We start from the raw sequence: 18,256 nt of genomic DNA on the forward strand, positions 1-18,256 counted from the left end.
TGTCAATGTTAATAAGTATTTCATCCCCAAGAGTGTCCTTGTAAGTAGAAATAGGAGGGCCTCTAATTGGCTTACATTGTTATTAAGCATCACTTTGTGAAAGAGATGAGTTATGTGATAGTGTCTTATAATTCCACAAGGAGCTTTATACTGGATTGAAGGAACATTAGTAGACAAAATGATATTAAGCTTTGAATTGTAAGCTAGTTGAGATTGCATACCTCGTGAAAAAAGGATACTTCCCTTTAGAAATGGTGCGTGTGAGATGCCACTAACATTAGACAAGTGGGGACAATAGAAAATGAATTTTTGATGACTAGGTGTCCGAGCTTACATCGCACTAGGAGAACTAGAAGAGCCTAGGCATATGGGTCTCTCCTCCAGGCACGTGCAACACCCACACATCGGGTAAGTGAGGGTGTGCCTTCGCAGGTGGCCCCGAGGAAATATGGCTCATACTGAGTATTGAACTCAACCTATGAACTCTTATCACTTATTGGATCCGAAATTATCATTGAGCCACCCCGAGCTTACATGATTTACATTCTAGTTAATCTGTAATTTTGTAACATGTTTGATCTTCATCATCATTGATGTTCATAAAGAATTTCAAAACTACGTGGAAGATGATGTGGAGGATTCTAGAAAGGGAGGAATAGGTGGGTCCCATGATGGCAAGAAATTCACAATCACACATAATGGGTGGGGTATCATTTGGGTGGTCCATGTAATTCTCCCTTAATCTCATATACAAGTTAGCCAACTATAGAGGTAACCATGGCATCCTTACCCTAGTTACTCAAGGGCTTAAACCTAACTTCAGTTATTGTTTTGGAAAGTCCCATACTTTTTAACAAACTCTCATTTGTAGGTCCCACTTTAGCATTAAGTATCTAAATAAATAATTCATATATTTATTTGTAAAAAAACATAAAATTATAAAAACATTTATACCCACAATAAAATATTAATTTTTCGAAAAATAAAATAAAAACAAAAATCATAAATATTAATTTTGAACTTTTTCACTAAAATAAATTGTCATATTTAGCAACTTGCAAACCCATTTCAAGGGTTAAAAATTAACCATGGTTAAGATTTTCACAAAAGTTGGGTAAGGTTAAAAAAAAAAATACTTAAAAATCAAGGAAACTCCATGCTACCTTTAGTTTTCATTTTTTTTTCTCTCATTTAGATTTAGTACTTGAAAATTATGTTTAGGTTTTGAGGGATTTTGACAAAAGGTTCTGTTTTTAGGGATTTTTGGATTTAGGGGGGAAAAGTGAAGAAAACAAATGATGATGGGTATCCTTTCATGGCGGCTTTACGAATCAAATTCCTCTAAACATAGAGAGTTTCTCTAAATGGGTATTTTCTTCTTTCTTTGATCTTCTATCGAGCTTTATATTGAATCTATTTTTACTGCTTATCATGGAATATGGACTGAGTTCAGACATTCTAGGGTTTCAGTCCAAATTACTTAACTTTTCAAATTCGAAGGTCGAAGCTCCACCGTTATTATAAATTGTTTTAAACCCCCAATTCTGTAGATCTACGGCTGATTAGGTTGTTTGATTTGATGTGTTGGGAGTCCTTTTCGAATTGGGTCTTTGTGAATTTCGTGTTTCAGATTGCTTAAACACCGAATTGTACTGTTGAGGAAGAACGGTGCCCTAAGTTCCCATGAAAATCACAATTCTTACATGCTCTCCATTGATCTTCTTCTGCCCTAGTTAGTCTCTCTTTACTTATATGTTGTTCATTTTCAAATTCAAGCTCTTTAATTATCTCTATATTGCATTAGTTTCATTTATATCTAAGTTATCCCCAACGATCTCAACTACCCTTAACAGCTCATGTATGAGTCATGCTGATCTTAGATCAGTTTTTCTTCGATTGAACTATCTGGTTGAATAGAAATCATGTTTAAATAGAGCAAAATAAAATAAAAATCAGGGCTTTAAAGTTTGCATTAATGTAGGCCATTTTCTTTATCACCGTTGTTGTTATTGCTGTCGCCCCTTTTTCTCTGGCATGAATGAATTAGAATGGATGGTATGGTGCACTATATTGTTTTTTCCCTCACAATTCATCAAATTTGATTGTGTTGTTGATGAAAGTCATAATTATTGTATCTATTCTTTGTCCTAAAATATTGGTTTCATTTACTTTTAACACGTTATTCAACTCTATCTAGAGCTTATATATTTTGTCAAGGGAGGTGGTGTTAAATATTTTCGAGTTTGCCCATGCCTAAGGGGGTAGTAGAGGAAAACAATAAAGTTGGAGGGGTATTATTGAAAAAGAGGGGAGAAGAGCATAGTAATAAAGTTTGGATTCAATTCAGATAAATTTAGTAAAAAAATCAGCAATATTTCGGAGATTATAGAAAATATTTTATTGGATTTCGGACCAAAACCTATCATCTTCAACATCTCTCTAAATCCTAACTTCTTTCTTGACGTTTGAATGTTGAAAAAACTAAAATTTTGGAGGTGAAGCGTAAAAAATGTTACCATATTCCATGGTTAATTGAGGGATCGTCGATTAATTCATCTAGTTAATCAACTAACCCCTAATTTGGAGTATTTTATGAATTTAAAAAAAAATACGAAGAATTTTGTGACTATGGAGAAGAGGAAAGAAAACAAAGTTGGAAGGGTATTCTTGTAAAGTGGGGAAGAAAAGGAAAGACAATAAAGTTGGAAGCGTATTCTTGGAAAGAAAGAGGAGAGGAAAAATAATGAAAAAAAAAAAAAAAAATCCCAATCCCTCTTTATATGAGAGTTAAAGAAAGTGGGGTCCACCGTTGTGTTTTATTATATAGATTACCTCAATCCACGTTATTTTTCCTATTTCAAATCCTATAACTTGAAAAAAAAAAAAAAACTCTTGTCATTGGTACTATCATTGGCCATCATTCTATATGCCCAAATCATTTCTAACAGGCTTCCTCTATCTTCCATCGGTGCTATTCTTATATTTCCTTAAATGTACTCCTTTATGATTTTGTCCTTCCTAGTCTTACAACTCATCTGTCGTGAAATCTCGATCTTTGCTATGCTTGTTTTGTGATATTGTTTATTGACTACCTAAATAACTGGTTTTATGGCTATCCTGTGAAACTTTCCTTTCATTTGATCATTCACATAATATTCTTGAAGAATATATCCACATTAGCTACCAAAATTAATTCTATTGGCCACATCCTTGAGGGTACCAAAATCCTACATGCCATTTAGCACCCCCCCCCCCCCCCCTCTCTTTATGAGTATCATGTTTCAATATGGAAGTTCGTGTAATAAGTAATCCATTTTTTTTTCCAGACTTGAGTTTTAATATTCTTATCCAGTCCTAAGTAATCCATAATGTTAACTATCTCATTGTGAAAGGTCAGTGTTTAAAAGGTCTTTGAGGCTCAACTCAAGGTTGAACCATCCTCGAAGCTCGCGAGGTACACTACTCATCAATTGTGGCTTTTGAGTTAGAGATGCCTCGTGCCTTTGACACCTTTTTTGCCTAGTGTTGGAGTCACACACCTCATGCAGATATGTTGGTGGTGGAGTTTCCGGTTCTCTTAGCTTAAAATTATAATACTATTTTCCTTTTTCCCTTAATCCTTGGTTAATATTTTAAGTTAAATAACATCACTAAGAACATCTCATTGCTAAATAGATAACTTTTTTCCCCCATAATTTTCCTGTATATTTTTGTTGAATCCATCATATTATTTATTTATTGATTTGGGTGTTCATCTAAAAACCCAATTTTTGTTTGGGTATTCATCTCGAAAAACCATGCTCATGAGTATTGTGCCCCATGCCTTGAGGGATGCACTTTAAAATTTAGACCATTGAAACACCTCAACCCATATCTGTCAAATCTCTCTCTTGCTAATCATACATTCCTCAGTTTCTTTCATTTTTATCCCCTTCAAAAAAGTAGTATTCATCCAAACCTGAGCTCTTCATATTTTATCTCCTTTGAACATTGTCTCCATCTCCTCAAAGAATCAACAAACTCGCACTTCGAGATTCTCAATGTGCTTGAATTCCAAGTGGTCAAACGAATTCCATTTTCCTAACAAAGGAATGGAATAGTGTTTTTGCGAGCACATTACATATTTTTTCAATGTTTGGTTCAAAAAGGTTTTTAAATCAGAGTGATTGAAAATTATGGAATGATAACTGGGAAAGACCTTTGGTACATGATGTTTGTTATTCTACTTATAGTTTCTATAACAGTGTTTTATTTTAATGAAATTATATTGCTTTTGCTTTTTTGTTGAAGCAATTCTTTTTTGTCTTATTTTTTTCCTGTTTTCTTAATGAATTAGGGATTAGACATATGAAGGTGGCTCACTATTCAAAGTATGGAAAATTTTCAGGTCGTAGAATGAGATAACAGTTGTTCAATTCTTGCTGATTTTGTGGTGGCCCAGTGGTGCAAAGAGGAACAAAGAAGAAAAAAGAAAAGAAAGGACAAAAAAACAGATAAAACGGTGAGAAATGGAGTGCAATAAAGATGAGGCTGGCAGGGCAAAAGAAATTGCTGAGAAAAAGTTTACTGCAAGGGACATTGCTGGTGCAAAGAAATTTGCTCTGAAGGCCCAAAACTTGTATCCTGGACTTGAAGATCTTCCACAAATGTTGGCAACTCTTGATGTGCATCTTGCATCAGAGAACAAAATAAGCGGGGAAGCGGATTGGTATGGGATCCTCGGTGTGAATCCCTTAGCTGATGATGAGACAGTAAAGAAACAGTACAGGAAGCTGGCTCTCATGCTTCACCCCGACAAGAACAAGTCAATAGGGGCAGATGGGGCATTTAAGCTGATTTCGGAGGCGTGGAGTTTGTTGTCCGATAAAACTAAAAGAATAGCTTATGATCAAAAGAGGTTTTTAAAAACATCCCAACAGAAAGTTTCGACCGCAAGTGGGGGACCATCAGCAGCCCCAGCAGGTGCTAATGGTTTTCATAGTTCAACAACCAACAATGCCTCTACAAAAGTGGGAGCTCAGAAGAGTTCTGCTCGGGTGAGTTCCACAACTGCGTCTGCTTCTCGTCAATCCAAACCCAATACATTTTGGACGGCTTGCCATCGGTGCAAGATGCAGTACGAGTATCTCCGGAAATATCTCAATCAACATCTCCGTTGCCCCAATTGTACTGAACCCTTTTTAGCCGTGGAAATAGCGGCCCCACCACCAAACGGTTATAGTTCATCCACTCCTTGGTCTTTCTCCCAGCAGCGTCAGAACGCAAATCATCATACGACAAACAAGAAAGCCTATGCTTCAGGAAGGAACAATGCTGCTGGATCAGCAGGTCTTGATTCATTTAATCAGACAAACTTTCAGTGGGGTCCGTTCTCTAGAACTGATGGTGTCGGGAGTTCTACTGCATCTGCCTCCGCCACTGCTCAAGCTGCGAGCGTCGTTCAACAGGCTTATGAGAAAGTGAGGAGGGAGCGTGAGGAGACACAAGCAGCGGCTAAAAGAAAGGAAGCCCTTCGAAGGAAGAACCATGCTTCTAAGAGGACAGCCAACAATTTATCTTCCGGGCTCTCTAATGCTGGTGCTAGAGCTGATCTCAAAGACGAGAGGCCTTTTAAAAAAAGAAACATGGATGATGGTTCCGTGAATGAGAATCAAACAGCTGCAACAAAGGGAGGCACTGTGCTGGGTTCTGAAAGGGATAGGGTTAATGTTTTTTCTGTTACTAATAAACCTAATAGTACGAGGGACTTGTCTCAGCTTGAGATTCGAAATATGTTGGCAGAGAAGGCTAGGCGAGAAATCCGTAAGAAATTGAATGAATGGAGTTTGGCTGCTAAGACAAAGGTTGTAGAGAAGGAGAAAGGGAAAGAGAGAGACGGAGAGGAGAAAGAGAAAGAAATGGGTGCGTTGATTGATGACACAAGTAATCAAAACAAGTTGGTCGAGTCCGTGGATGCCAGGAAAGAAATCAAGGATAAAGTGTCCCTTGACACCTCTGGTGTTGGTTTGGATACTGAAGCCCGTGAACCAATGTCGATCAGCGTTCCTGACCCAGATTTTCATGATTTTGACAGGGATCGATCCGAAAGATCTTTTGGAGAGAACCAAGTGTGGGCCGCGTATGATGATGATGATGGGATGCCCCGTTATTATGCCATGATTCATAGTGTGATCTCTTTGAACCCGTTCAAGATGCGAATTGGCTGGCTTAATTCCAAAACCAACACCGAACTTGGACCACTGAACTGGATCGGTTCTGGTTTTGCGAAAACTTGTGGGGATTTCAGGGTAGGAAAATACGAAGTCAATGACTCGCTCAATTCTTTCTCACATAGAGTAAGATGGACAAAAGGTTCACGTGGGGCTGTTCGAATATTTCCGAGGAAGGGTGATGTGTGGGCACTCTATCGAAACTGGTCATCCGAATGGAATGAACTTACCCCAGATGAAGAGATACATAAATATGACATGGTGGAGGTGCTCGATGATTATAATGAGGAGCAAGGTGTGTTTGTTACACCTCTAGTTAAGGTTGCTGGTTTCAAGACAGTGTTTCACCGACACTTGGATCCCAGGGAAGTTAAGAGGATCCTGAGAGAAGAAATGTTTCGATTCTCACATCAAGTCCCGTCTTATGTGCTTACGGGTTCAGAAGCTCAAAATGCTCCAAAGGGTTGCCGGGAGTTAGACCCAGCAGCAACTCCCTTACAACTTCTTCAAGTAATAACGGAAGTTAAGGAAGAAGAGATGGTGGAGAATGCCAAGGAAGATGAGATTGTGGGCCATGCCGAAAAACCAGTTGTAACAGAACCCCAAAGTAGAGATGATGTGGAGAAACCCCAAAGTAGAGATGATACGGAGAATTCTGCAAAACAGGTGACAACAGGAGCTAAGGAAGAAGAGATGGCAAAAACTGCTGAAGAACAGTGTGTCAAGGAACAACCAGTTTGTTGAATGCTGGGTCATGTGGAATGACCCAAATATTAAAGAGATTGACGTCTCGTCCAGCATTTCTTCGGTTTCCATGGCTGTATAATGCTGGAACTGTACAATTTCAATTCAATTCACTTGGGGCACGTAATCATTAAGTCTAACCTTAGTTTTGTCTGCAACTTGAAGACGGTTTGGATGTTGAGTTATATATGGTTCGTGGAAATGGAGCTCATGTCAACGATCTCTATAAGGTGAGGAGTGTTCTTGCTTCCCTATAAGAGTTGTTCTTTTTACCTGAAAGAACAATTTGTCTTTATCAGTTGCAGCTAGTCAACTAAGTCTCTCGATGAACTATCAATCTTTCTTGTGTACCTTACAATGTTTTAACTTCTCGAATTTATTGTTTTTATATTAGACTGTGAGGCATTTAAATCTTCTTTTCTTATCTGTCTCAGGACTTCCATTGTTATTTGTTCTGGTTACTGATCCAAAAGAGTATGTAGGTTACAACTTACAAGTTGATTTCAATTTATTAGTCAATTCATGCTTTCTGAATGTTATCAACTCTACTGAAAATTAGTCTCCTCATACTGGATTTCGTTTATTTATTTATTTGTTTTTTTCTCTTTGATTTTTGAGAATTGTAAAGCAAGGTAACATGAACTTAAGTGTTATTTTAGTTTTGATTATCTTTTTTTTTTATGCACTTCTTGTTCTTGCACTGAAACGTTAACTTGAAATTGAAAATTCTTGGTGGATTATCTTCAAGTCAACTTTTCATATGATTAGTGATGTGAGAAGGAATAGATTTGACGACTTTGATCATCATGGTGAGTACAACTCGATGTGATTGGGTTATTGTTGGTAAGTTGGTTTGTGCTAGAATTCGTCGAGATTTTTCTGAAATATATAATAATTAAGAAAATTTCTTCTACTCTTTAACTTGATGTTTTTTATACAACCGTGTATCAAAAGTGGTATGGTTACTCTGCAGACCCTATTTATGTTTTTAAAAAACTTTTATTATTTTCAAAAAGACAAAAGAAAAAAAAAACTTCTATTAATAAAAAAAAAATGTATTAAACAACATTATTACCACCACATGCAAGACCAAAGAAACTCATATTATTTATTTATTATATCTTAATATAATTTTATTAAGTAACATTATTACTTGAATAAAGATTGAATTATTAATGCAGTCCCTAAGTAAGATTTTGTCAAAAGAGGACCCCTCCATTGTTATTTAAAGTATAAATAATAAAAGCAATATTAAATTAAGACTTCATTATTTGATCCAAATTCAACTTTATTAGATAAATGTCTTCATCAAAATTTCAGTGAAGACTTCCCCAATGGAATGTGGAACAACCGAACAATCTTTGGGGTCAGCTTACCCTACATAGATGTTACACCACTCCTGCTTGAACCTTAGCACAAAGGGGTGTTTGGTTTGGATTCTAGAAGAATCTATGTCTTTTCCATAATCCGATTCTAGAGTCCCATCCTCAATTTTGATTTGAATTGTGAGTCCATTTCTTATGATTCTTGTACTAAAGAGTGATGTTTTTGGTTTGGGTATATAATATTTTGTACCACAACTGTAGAAAGATAATCGATAGAAAGAATATTTTGGTTTTAAATTTTGAAATCAATTTTCAGAAATAGTTTAGTCAAACACGAAAATCAATTTCGGTGATAATCCAAAATCAGAATCTGAAATCAAAATCTAGCTATCCAACTGTCTAGTATAAATAATTTTGATATTTTGGATAAATATGTATTATCTTCAATAGGAATATTTAATCCAATGGTTTAGAAGTCAATCATTCTGATATTTTATATGGTTCGATCAAAAGGTGGGCCAAAAACGATAAATTTAGTGGGTCCCAAAAGTCTTGCCTTGTTTCTTTCTGCCCAATGTAAGAGACCATTTCAATCCAAGCTGTTAAATAACTGAATAACAACTTTTTTACCATTTATGGTGTAGGTTTTTTTTTTTGCATCAGAGGTGTGTACAGGATAAGCGATTGAAATCTATAGAGAGTGCGCAGGATAAGATATTTGAGATACAAGCCAAACCTTTCATTTACAAACAACCTGCATGAGAATCTGCACCTTATCCTTTCTTTCATCTCTCATAAAATTCAAGCGCCCATTTGAGCAAAATTTCTAAAAATTTAAAGTACCCATTTGAGCAAAAAAAAAAACAAATTTCAACAATGGAGAACAACCACCAACAACCTCAATCCTCATCATACCCACCACAACAAACCTCATTCCACAATCTCCTACAACAGCAACAACAACAACTCCAGATGTTCTGGACTTATCAAAGACAAGAGATCGAACAGGTTAACGATTTCAAGAACCATCAACTGCCCTTGGCCCGAATCAAAAAGATCATGAAGGCAGATGAGGATGTTCGAATGATATCTGCTGAAGCTCCTATATTGTTCTCTAAGGCATGCGAGCTCTTCATACTCGAGCTTACTATACGATCATGGCTTCACGCTGAAGAGAACAAACGTCGTACACTTCAAAAGAATGATATTGCTGCGGCAATCACCCGTACCGATATCTTTGATTTCTTGGTTGATATTGTTCCTAGGGAGGAGATGAAGGATGAAACAGGATTGGGTGTTATGGGGAGTAATACTAGTGGGGTACCTTATTTTTACCCTGCGGTCGGGCAGACAACACCGGGTGTGACAATTGGTCGCCCAGCTATGCCTGGGGTTGATCCAGGGGTGTATGTTCATCAGCCATCACAGGCTTGGCAATCAGTGTGGCAAACTGAAGAGGGACCGTATGGGAGTGGCAGTGGTGGGCAGGCTAATTTGGATGGACAGGGGTATATGGGTCTTCCTGATTCTTAGTAGAAAACAAGAACTTTGTAGTTGTTATTGATTTGAGTTTATGGGTTATGGTAATTTCTAGATTTTTGAAGTTTATATGATGTGGGTTTTGTTGGAAAATAACTTAATTTATTGGAATCCTTTTTAGTGTGTTATGTGGTTGTGATTGTGGCATATTAGCATTACATTTTCCATGCTTATTTTGTGTGTGTGTGTGTGTGATTGTGGTGTTTAGCTTTGCTTTTCTCATGCTCATCATGTGTGCTTGGGGGTTGGTTTTCAAGATCTTGGTAGCTTTATTAGTTTTAGGTTGCAGCACAAATCACAAGTTCCCTTCAAGTGTGTTTCATCACCAAAAGCAAGTTTATTCTCCTTTTGGTTGTTGTTATTGTGTGTTTTTTTGATGTTGAAGAAGCTAGATTTGCCCATATATTCGCTTGAATGAGGATCTAGGAGCTGTTTCAAATCCAAAAAAAAAAATCCAACCCAAGATGACTTGAAGATTTGGTGAGATTTTTAGAAGGGCGGAAAGCAAATGGGAAAAGTTCCTTGAGCTTGGGCATTGTTTAGTTAGGATAAAAACTTGAAAGGTTTTGACTCGAATTCTCATCTCGGTTACTTGAACTCGCAAGGTGGGGAGGAGTCACCAACCACACAAATACACATCTCACCACATCTCACCAACTTTTAGTTATCTACTTGCTTGAAATTCTTTGCACACTCCATCGTAGACAAGTACTTGCTAATTTTCATATAAGGAAAACATACAACACAGCATTATTACAAAGATTTGGGGTCGGTTAAGTAAGTCTTGTTCCTTCATTCCACTACTGGGGGGAGGGGGGAGAGGGAAGAGGGGAGGGGAGCTCGCCAACCACACAAATACACATCTCACCAACTTTTAGTTATCTACTTGCTTGAAATTCTTTCCACACTCCATCGCAGACAAGTACTTGCTAGATTTTCATATAAGAACAACATACAACACAACATTATCTCAAAGATTTGGGGTCGGTTAAGCAAAGCTTGTTCCCTCATTCCATTATGTCAAAAGACATCTTTTGTTATTGAGAGTGAGTTTGTATCTATTTTCATTGCCTTTATACACATTCTTTGGGTCTTCCTCTTATTTTTTTAAGAGCTTCAACTTGAATAATTCTTCTAATTGGAATTGTAATCGACCTTCATTGAACATGTCCAAACCATCTTAACTTTTTCTTTGTTTATCATTTATTGGAGTTACTCTTATATTTTATCTTTGCTAGTATATTTTCTTAGATTCCATTTATTCCGTTTTTCATGGGTGTTAGGCTGATTTTGCATAGACTTCAATTATATTTTAACTCTACTCCTAATGTCAAATTGCAACACATTACGATATGGTTATCTTGGATAAAGCTACTTCTGATAACTGTGCACATAGATGTTGAGTATTTGATATTTTAGTTTTTTTTTTTCTAGATCAGAATCTATACCGTATCCAAATCCAACTCGGATCCTACTAGATAAAATCATATCTTAATTAATTTTCTTTTATTTAATTTGGATCCGACTTGATTTGGGTCAAATCGAGTTAGATATTTCGCTATTGTTCAACATTATTTCTTTTATATTTATTTGCTAATTACTATACTATCCTATTTTATCATTATAGTCTGTTTACTTTATAATAAAAAAAAAAAAGATTATACTAAAAAATAATATTATATGAAAATTTGAAAAGTCTAAAGGATAATGTTGAAGTAGCATTTAAATATACACCATGGACAAACATTTATGACGTGAATGTGTGTTAGAATCATAGATGTTTTTTTGGTGATGTAAGCCAAAAATCACTCCTACTCACTCTAATGTTATATGATGAATGATCCCCACTAAAGAATTGAAAATCTTTCTCCACCAACATTAAACATGAGATCAACAAAATATAATTCAAAATAAAATTTAATAAAAAATCACGTTAAAAAAAAATTAGTGGATTTCCACTTGTAGGCATTTTAACATTTCCTATACCGAATACCTAATCCACCCAATAGTTGATCCAGAATGTTGGATCAATTGGTCAACACAGGGTAGGAGTTGGACTTTGACTTATTATTGTTTAGAAACCTTCTTATTAATGGTCAAACAAACCAATGGGCACAAAGAATTAGTGTCCACTTGATGTTTCTGTCCAATTAGTGTAACTCACGCATCCAAACATGGCGTCAAAAGGATTTTCGAATCGCGTATTACAGTTGTAACTAAGGTTGGGTTGTTTGGTTAGAAATTTAATATTGAACAGTTTGGTTTTATCCATCCAGGGAGAAATGTAAATCAAATTACGTGGAATTTGTCTTTCGTTTACTTGTTAGTTGTTACCAACCACGCCCTATCCACATTAATTGTGCCGTGGATGGCATCCCATGTGCATTTCACATATTGTGTGGTGTGGCATCGTGTCGTGTCGTGAAATCCCCAATGCCACCAAGAATTAGACCAGGTGAGGATAGGCTGTGATCCTGCACTACAGGGAGCTGGTGGGCCTAGGGCACTACAATCATAGATCTTTTTCTTCGGGATACACAAGGAAAAATCTAGTGTTGTATGCATTTGCCACATGGATTGAGTACAGAACAAGTGAAAATTTTCGAGTCAGATTATCATTAATCATAATTTATTTTTCACTTACAATAATACGTTAGAATTTGAGGGTAAAACCCAGATTTTGAAAGATCTATTATGTTCTTCTTTGGATTAACATACTTATTTTCTTCGAAACTCGTAACATCCTAATGGTTCATTATCATATCTAAACATTAACTTTAATCTCAACCATCAATCACGCGGTTGAGATGTTGGGTGAAAAAAAAATCTATATTAATCTCTAAAATGATGAAAATCATCTCCTTGAAATCTTCATTTTTCATCTTATATCGGCCGTCCATTTGTGGACAGCCTTAGAAAATGGGCCCACCATGAAGAGAGTTGGATAAGGTCATATATTTAGAGTGCCTACTCCTTCAGCTACTTCTAATATTTTTGTTTTGTAATTGAGATTTACCAAATCAGTACCAATCTTTTGACTTATCCATCAAAGATGTGGTCTTTCAGTTCAAAGGTCTTGATTGGCTCTATAAAGCATCGCGTGTATGATCAAGATGGTACACCTTAGTTACGGGAAAATATCTGATAAGTGACTCCTACTAAGGTGGAAGTTAAAGGTAATAAAAGAGTCGAAGCTTCTAGAGAGACAGACAAAGAAGAGGTCTCCCAATCCCAGAGTCTAACTGAGTCACGAATAGCTGGCTTTGCGTTGCGATATAAATAGGCAAGACCAGAGGTTTCGAGTTTCGACAGATTCAGTTTCTTTTCTTCTCAATTTCCTTCTTTCTTTTACTCCAGAAAGAACGAAACGAAAGGGATTCGAAATCATGGTACTTTCGAAACCCTAATCCTCTTTTATTTTGATTTTTTTTTTTTTTCTGGTTTTTCTCTTCGAGTTTTGTTGTTTTCTATTTAAATTACAGTCCGAACGGATTCAGAGCTGAATTTGATATAACTTTGTGACGATCATCCTCGTTTTAATATTGTTTTCTTTATTTTTCCTTTTTCCCCCTTTTAGATCTTATATCTGTTATTTTTTTCTTGATTAAATGTTGTTTATTCGCTTCTGAACTTTGATTGTTGTTTCCACGGACTTCTTGTTCTGATTTCCATCATATCGATATAGGAGAGATATTTCTCGTCTTACATTTCTAATGTAACCAATAATCAATCATTTCTATGTTTTGTAGATCCATCCCTGTTTCGTTTTATTCTCTCAATTTCAAATAGAAGGTTTAACTACGTGTGAAAATTCAATAAAAACGATAAATAAAATAATCAGCTAGGAAATTACCCATTATTCATGCACAAATTTGGGTAGAATTGTTTGTTGATTCATCATATAATTGTGATTTAGCGATTTTTCACGCATGTTATGCACATTGTCAATGTTTTTTTTCTTGGAGGGGTGGGTGGTGGTGTAGACCATTTCAAAACTCATTCGAGGTCTCATGACGGACCGAGTTTTCTCGGACGAGAAAGGCCATTTAACTAGTATACAATTAATTGTTTATAAATTTTTATATAAAAATAATTATAATTTCTTTTAGAAAATAAGGTAGATTAGAAGATGTTTATTATTTATATAATAAATATTTGTTTAAAAAAAAAAGATAAAAAAATAAAGAAATGCCACTTAGCTAAGTAGTAAGATGTGTGGAGGGTTGTTCCCATTTCAAGACCCCTTGAACCCATACTTCTTATGATAACCACTAGTCAAGCATTTACCCATCATTTTTTTTTTAAAATTTAATTATTTTAATCAAAATATTCAAAATCCCAGTTGACTTGGACGAGTTCTACTGTTTCAGACGAGATTCTCAAAATGTCGTCCGAGTCATTTCGCTTGTCTTGCGAGATTTAAAACCATGGGTAGACCAAATCAGCTTTTTCCATGTATATGAGGGTCTGATTTGAATTTGGCATGCAATTCTTGTTTGGTCTTTTGTTGATATTTCTTTGGTGGAGTAGAAACTAATTTTGAACTGCAATCCCTTTGATTTCTATAGACAACATCAAGGCGTCTTGCAGATAGGAAGGTGGAGAGGTTTGAGAAGAACATTACAAAGAGAGGAACAGTGCCTGAGACAACTACAAAGAAGGGAAATGACTATCCAGTTGGACCCCTTGTGCTTGGCCTTTTTGTGTTTGTTGTCATTGGATCTTGTAAGCAAATTTCTTGGCTGTTCACCTTATATAACTTCTATCATTGCTGTTATTTCATAACAACATTCCATTACTTTGCACACATCCCAGCTATATTATTGATGTAAAGATCTCTATCTCCTTGGCTTTTCATTCTGCTATGTTGGATAAGGGTTTTTTGATATTTGATGATGTTTTAGATAAAAAGAATGGGCTTAATGATTTTTTTTGGGGGGTAAATTCCCAAAAAATTTCAAAAGTTTTCAAAAATGCCGAAATTGTTACATGTGTTGACACAACTACCACATAATGTTGACAAAATGTTATCAAATTGTCAACATTCTATGATAACTTTGTCAACATTAGCAACATTTCAGAAATACCGAAAACTTTTGTAATTATTTGGGAATTTAGCCTTCTTTTTTTTTTTTTTTTTTTAGGGTGTTTTAAGATTGATATATGATATATTATGATGTATGAACAATGGAAGATCAACCTATCCATGTGACAATATTGAAACTAGGTCCCATGGTCTAGATAAGTTTGTTTTCAACTGCAAATAGGGAGAGAATAATTCTGTTCATTTTCCCATCTAGGATCCGAAGTGCTCATTTTCTTAGCCACTAAAACTTTGGACCAGGATCTTGATGACTCTCTACAAGCAAGCACTAAATGAATAACACATTAATCCTATTATCCCATTTAGCTCTTATCCCAAGCAATAGTCAAGGCATGTAGGTTCACATCTTTTACTATTATTTAATCCTTTTTTGTTGGCCACAATCTGGTTCCCAGGCTCTAAGACATCAATTCATAAAATATTGGCCTATGGGTCATGAATCTCACTTGATCAAAGATGCCAGCTTGCCAAGTTGGTTCAAGTAAGTCAATGTTGATAGCACAGACTGGATTCAAAACCCGCCTTCACCTCCTAATTACTAACCTCGTTTGATCTTTCACATACTATATGCTATGATCCTCTCACTGAAAAATCTTTTAAGTTCTTGACATGGGATCTGTTCACAAGATTGAAATTCAAATACATCCCTTATTATCCCCAGTTGCGCTACATGACCTGGCCTAACATGCTTTCTGTTACCCCCGTTGACCCATTGGTTTCCAGGACCGTTGTCCATATGCTATTTTCGTTTGTAAGACCATGATCCAACTCACTTTTAGCGTAGACATGGGTTAAATTTCTTGCACATCTTATTTTGTTAGTAGTGTTCAGTTTTATAGTTGTCTTTCTCTTCTATTTTATTGTTCAAGAAACTTTCAAAATTTATCCTAAGTTTTGTTTTTTTGTTTTTAAAGTCCATATGCACTTAGGCAAGTTGTTATGTCATGAATGTTAGTTTTAGGATACTTTATATATTCTCACAGTTGCTCCGATCAATCGTTTTATTGATAGAATTATGTGTTCCATTTCAGCTTTATTTCAAATAATCCGTACAGCAACAAGTGGAGGCATGGCTTGATTACATGCACTGGTTCATTCATCGCCAGTCATCTTTGTCAGGATTATTTTTCTCTTAGTAGCAAAAGTAGGAGATTGAGTGTTACTGCCTGAGCAGTGAACATGGGTGGTTTTTGTGATATGTAGAACCTGATAAATAAATAAAAGCACATTTGATATTCAATGAATAGTTCTTGTTTGTGGAATTACATTAGTTTCTTTTTCTTTTTTCTGTTGATTTCCTTAACCTCTATAATATAGTTGGAAAATTATGTAAATATTTTGAAAGGTGGGTGTTCTGCTCTGCCGAAAGTTGAAGATAGAATGCAAGAATAAGAAAATACATATTAAATGTACTCCTGTTAAAAAATGTCAAGCAGAAAGGCTCTGATCCCAATTTTTTTTAACCCAAACGTGTTGATTGCCTGATTTTGCATTATTATTTGCAGGGTGTCTTTGCTATGGTCCCTTTAAGTTATGACATGATGTATGGTATACAGTATAACAGATTCCAAACCATTACTTCCATGTGCATTTATCTTAACCTAGGATGTAGTGGCATGTTTCCTATAATTGATTCGATTCCGATATGATAATCACATCAATCATGGGTTTAATAATTGTTTAATGATCATTGTGTATCCATTTGCACCCATGGTTTTAAGTCTCATCTCTCTCATGAACGAAGATCAAGGTATCTCAGACAAGTCAATATGTCTTGAACGATTCATCTTGGTTTAGGGCGTGGCAATGGAGTTTCATCTCCCTTTTTACAAGAACAAACAAATTTCCTTAAAAAATCCAAAAAATATAGGGAAAGATGAGGTATTGGTCTCCCTCGACTAAAAAAATATTGGATTTGTCTTCCTCAAACATCTGTGACTTTGACTGATTTCTCCTTCTTCATGTATACAGGTGTAAAAATTTTCGCTTTTCTATCACATCTCATCATCATTGTTTTCCCGTCTAACACTACTGGCGATGAAGATGACGATGCAGCTTTTTAAGATATTGCTCACTTTGGTGTTGGGGGTTTTTTATTTATGTTTTTTTTTTTTTTTTTTTTTCATTTATTATTATTACAAATAGGAATTATCTCGGCCGAGTTTTCTCACGTCTCAAAATGATATTATGTGAAGGATGATTCACAAAGATTGTCTCACTCGATCGTGAATGAGACTGAGTTGACTCGGGTGAGTCATCTGAGTATCGGATGAGATTTAAAACCATGTTTGCACCTGCCCCAGCTTCCCCAACTTGGTTTGAAAGCTTGGGAATTGGAGAGCAAGGACATGCCAGTTAAAAAACTTATTTAGTCAATCTTCGATGATATGGGTACAGCCAATGACAACAACTTCATAACAAATGAGAAAGGAGAATATAGAGAGCATCAATTGAAAGTTTTCTACTGCTAAAGCTAGACTCAAGACTCTTGACCTACATGGTCACAAGAGTGTCAGTGAACATAAGGATTTTGATGCGCTTATTTTAGCTGAATGAAGATCAAAGTTTGGTAGGGGTGTGCTATTGACACCCACTTATAAGTTAAATGTCAATTATGTGCAAGGACGTAAATACGCTTGTTGGTTTTGTTATGTTTTACTACATACACCCACCTCAGTATGTACCTACCATTTGATAGTGTATTTTTTCAGTATGTTTTTATCGAATTTATCATTCTTAGATTGGTAGTTACATATCGAACAGTTCGTTGCATGTGATCTCTTGTGAAAAACGTTTGAACCTTTTTGGAAATGTTAGATATGTATCTTTCGAAAATATTGAAAGGCTTGGTAGGGTACTTGTAAGTTTTAAAAGAATTTGTTGGGTAAAATTAGTACATAACTATTTTTTTGATATACCTAGAAAGACGGTGGGTAGATATATCCACAAGGACGGTGGGTAAAACAAGTAAGTAGGTGTGGCGAGCAAAAAAGTTGGTGTCAATAGCCCACCTTTTTTAGGTCTGCTTTGATTGTGACGAAGTTATTAGCAAATAATATTTTCAAACCCCAAAGGGGGTGGTGATAGCCAACTCAACTTTAAAATAAATATCTACATGGACCTATTAAATATATTTTAGTTTAAATTACTTATTTCACTCACATAAAAGTATCGAATAAATTTTCTTTTTCCTTTCTCTCTCACTTTTTCTTCACACATAGAAAGGTTTCAATGAGGAATTTAAGTTTTAATCTTACTTATTTTTCTTACCCTAAAGTCATTCATATGAGAATGTTATTTAGTAGAGATTCGGTAGGTACCTACTGAATCGATTT

At 35.6% G+C, this 18,256-nt stretch overlaps 2 protein-coding genes and 1 pseudogene across 5 annotated transcripts; all 3 read left to right on the forward strand.

Moving 5' to 3' along the window:
* The first annotated feature begins 1,170 nt into the window (after positions 1-1,170).
* Positions 1,171-7,487, forward strand: LOC147400844 (uncharacterized). Of its 4 annotated transcripts, none has more exons than XM_086441883.1 (3): positions 1,171-1,368; positions 1,631-1,732; positions 4,388-7,487. In XM_086441883.1, the coding sequence occupies exon 3, from the start codon at positions 4,509-4,511 to the stop codon at positions 6,951-6,953; it is 2,445 nt and encodes an 814-aa protein (XP_086298009.1). In that variant the 5' UTR covers positions 1,171-1,368; positions 1,631-1,732; positions 4,388-4,508; the 3' UTR covers positions 6,954-7,487. The 4 variants fall into 4 exon arrangements, with proteins under 4 accessions (XP_086298009.1, XP_086298011.1, XP_086298010.1 ...); XM_086441885.1 differs by lacking the exon at positions 1,631-1,732 and adding an exon at positions 3,398-3,454; XM_086441884.1 differs by lacking the exon at positions 1,631-1,732 and having other exon boundaries at positions 4,337-7,487.
* A 1,455-nt stretch (positions 7,488-8,942) lies between these two features.
* On the forward strand, positions 8,943-9,945 carry LOC147400845 (nuclear transcription factor Y subunit C-1 pseudogene; annotated as a pseudogene).
* Positions 9,946-13,008: 3,063 nt separating this feature from the next.
* Positions 13,009-16,183, forward strand: LOC147400846 (uncharacterized). The gene is made up of 3 exons (XM_086441886.1): positions 13,009-13,206; positions 14,386-14,542; positions 15,953-16,183. Exons 1-3 carry the CDS (start codon positions 13,204-13,206, stop codon positions 15,997-15,999), a joined length of 207 nt encoding a protein of 68 aa, XP_086298012.1. The 5' UTR covers positions 13,009-13,203; the 3' UTR covers positions 16,000-16,183.
* Positions 16,184-18,256: the final 2,073 nt, after the last annotated feature.

This window comes from Akebia trifoliata, chromosome 5 (genome assembly GCF_017979445.1).
Source record: "Akebia trifoliata isolate Shusen 1 chromosome 5, ASM1797944v1, whole genome shotgun sequence".
NCBI classification, from domain to species: domain Eukaryota; kingdom Viridiplantae; phylum Streptophyta; class Magnoliopsida; order Ranunculales; family Lardizabalaceae; genus Akebia; species Akebia trifoliata.

Coding starts and splice junctions, on each gene's coding strand:
- LOC147400846 (XM_086441886.1), top strand. Junction 14,543..15,952: donor GTTTGTTGTCATTGGATCTT/GTAAGCAAATTT, acceptor GTTCCATTTCAG/CTTTATTTCAAATAATCCGT.
- LOC147400844 (XM_086441883.1), top strand. CDS start 4,509: ATGGAGTGCAATAAAGATGAGGCTGGCAGGGCAAAAGAAATTGCTGAG.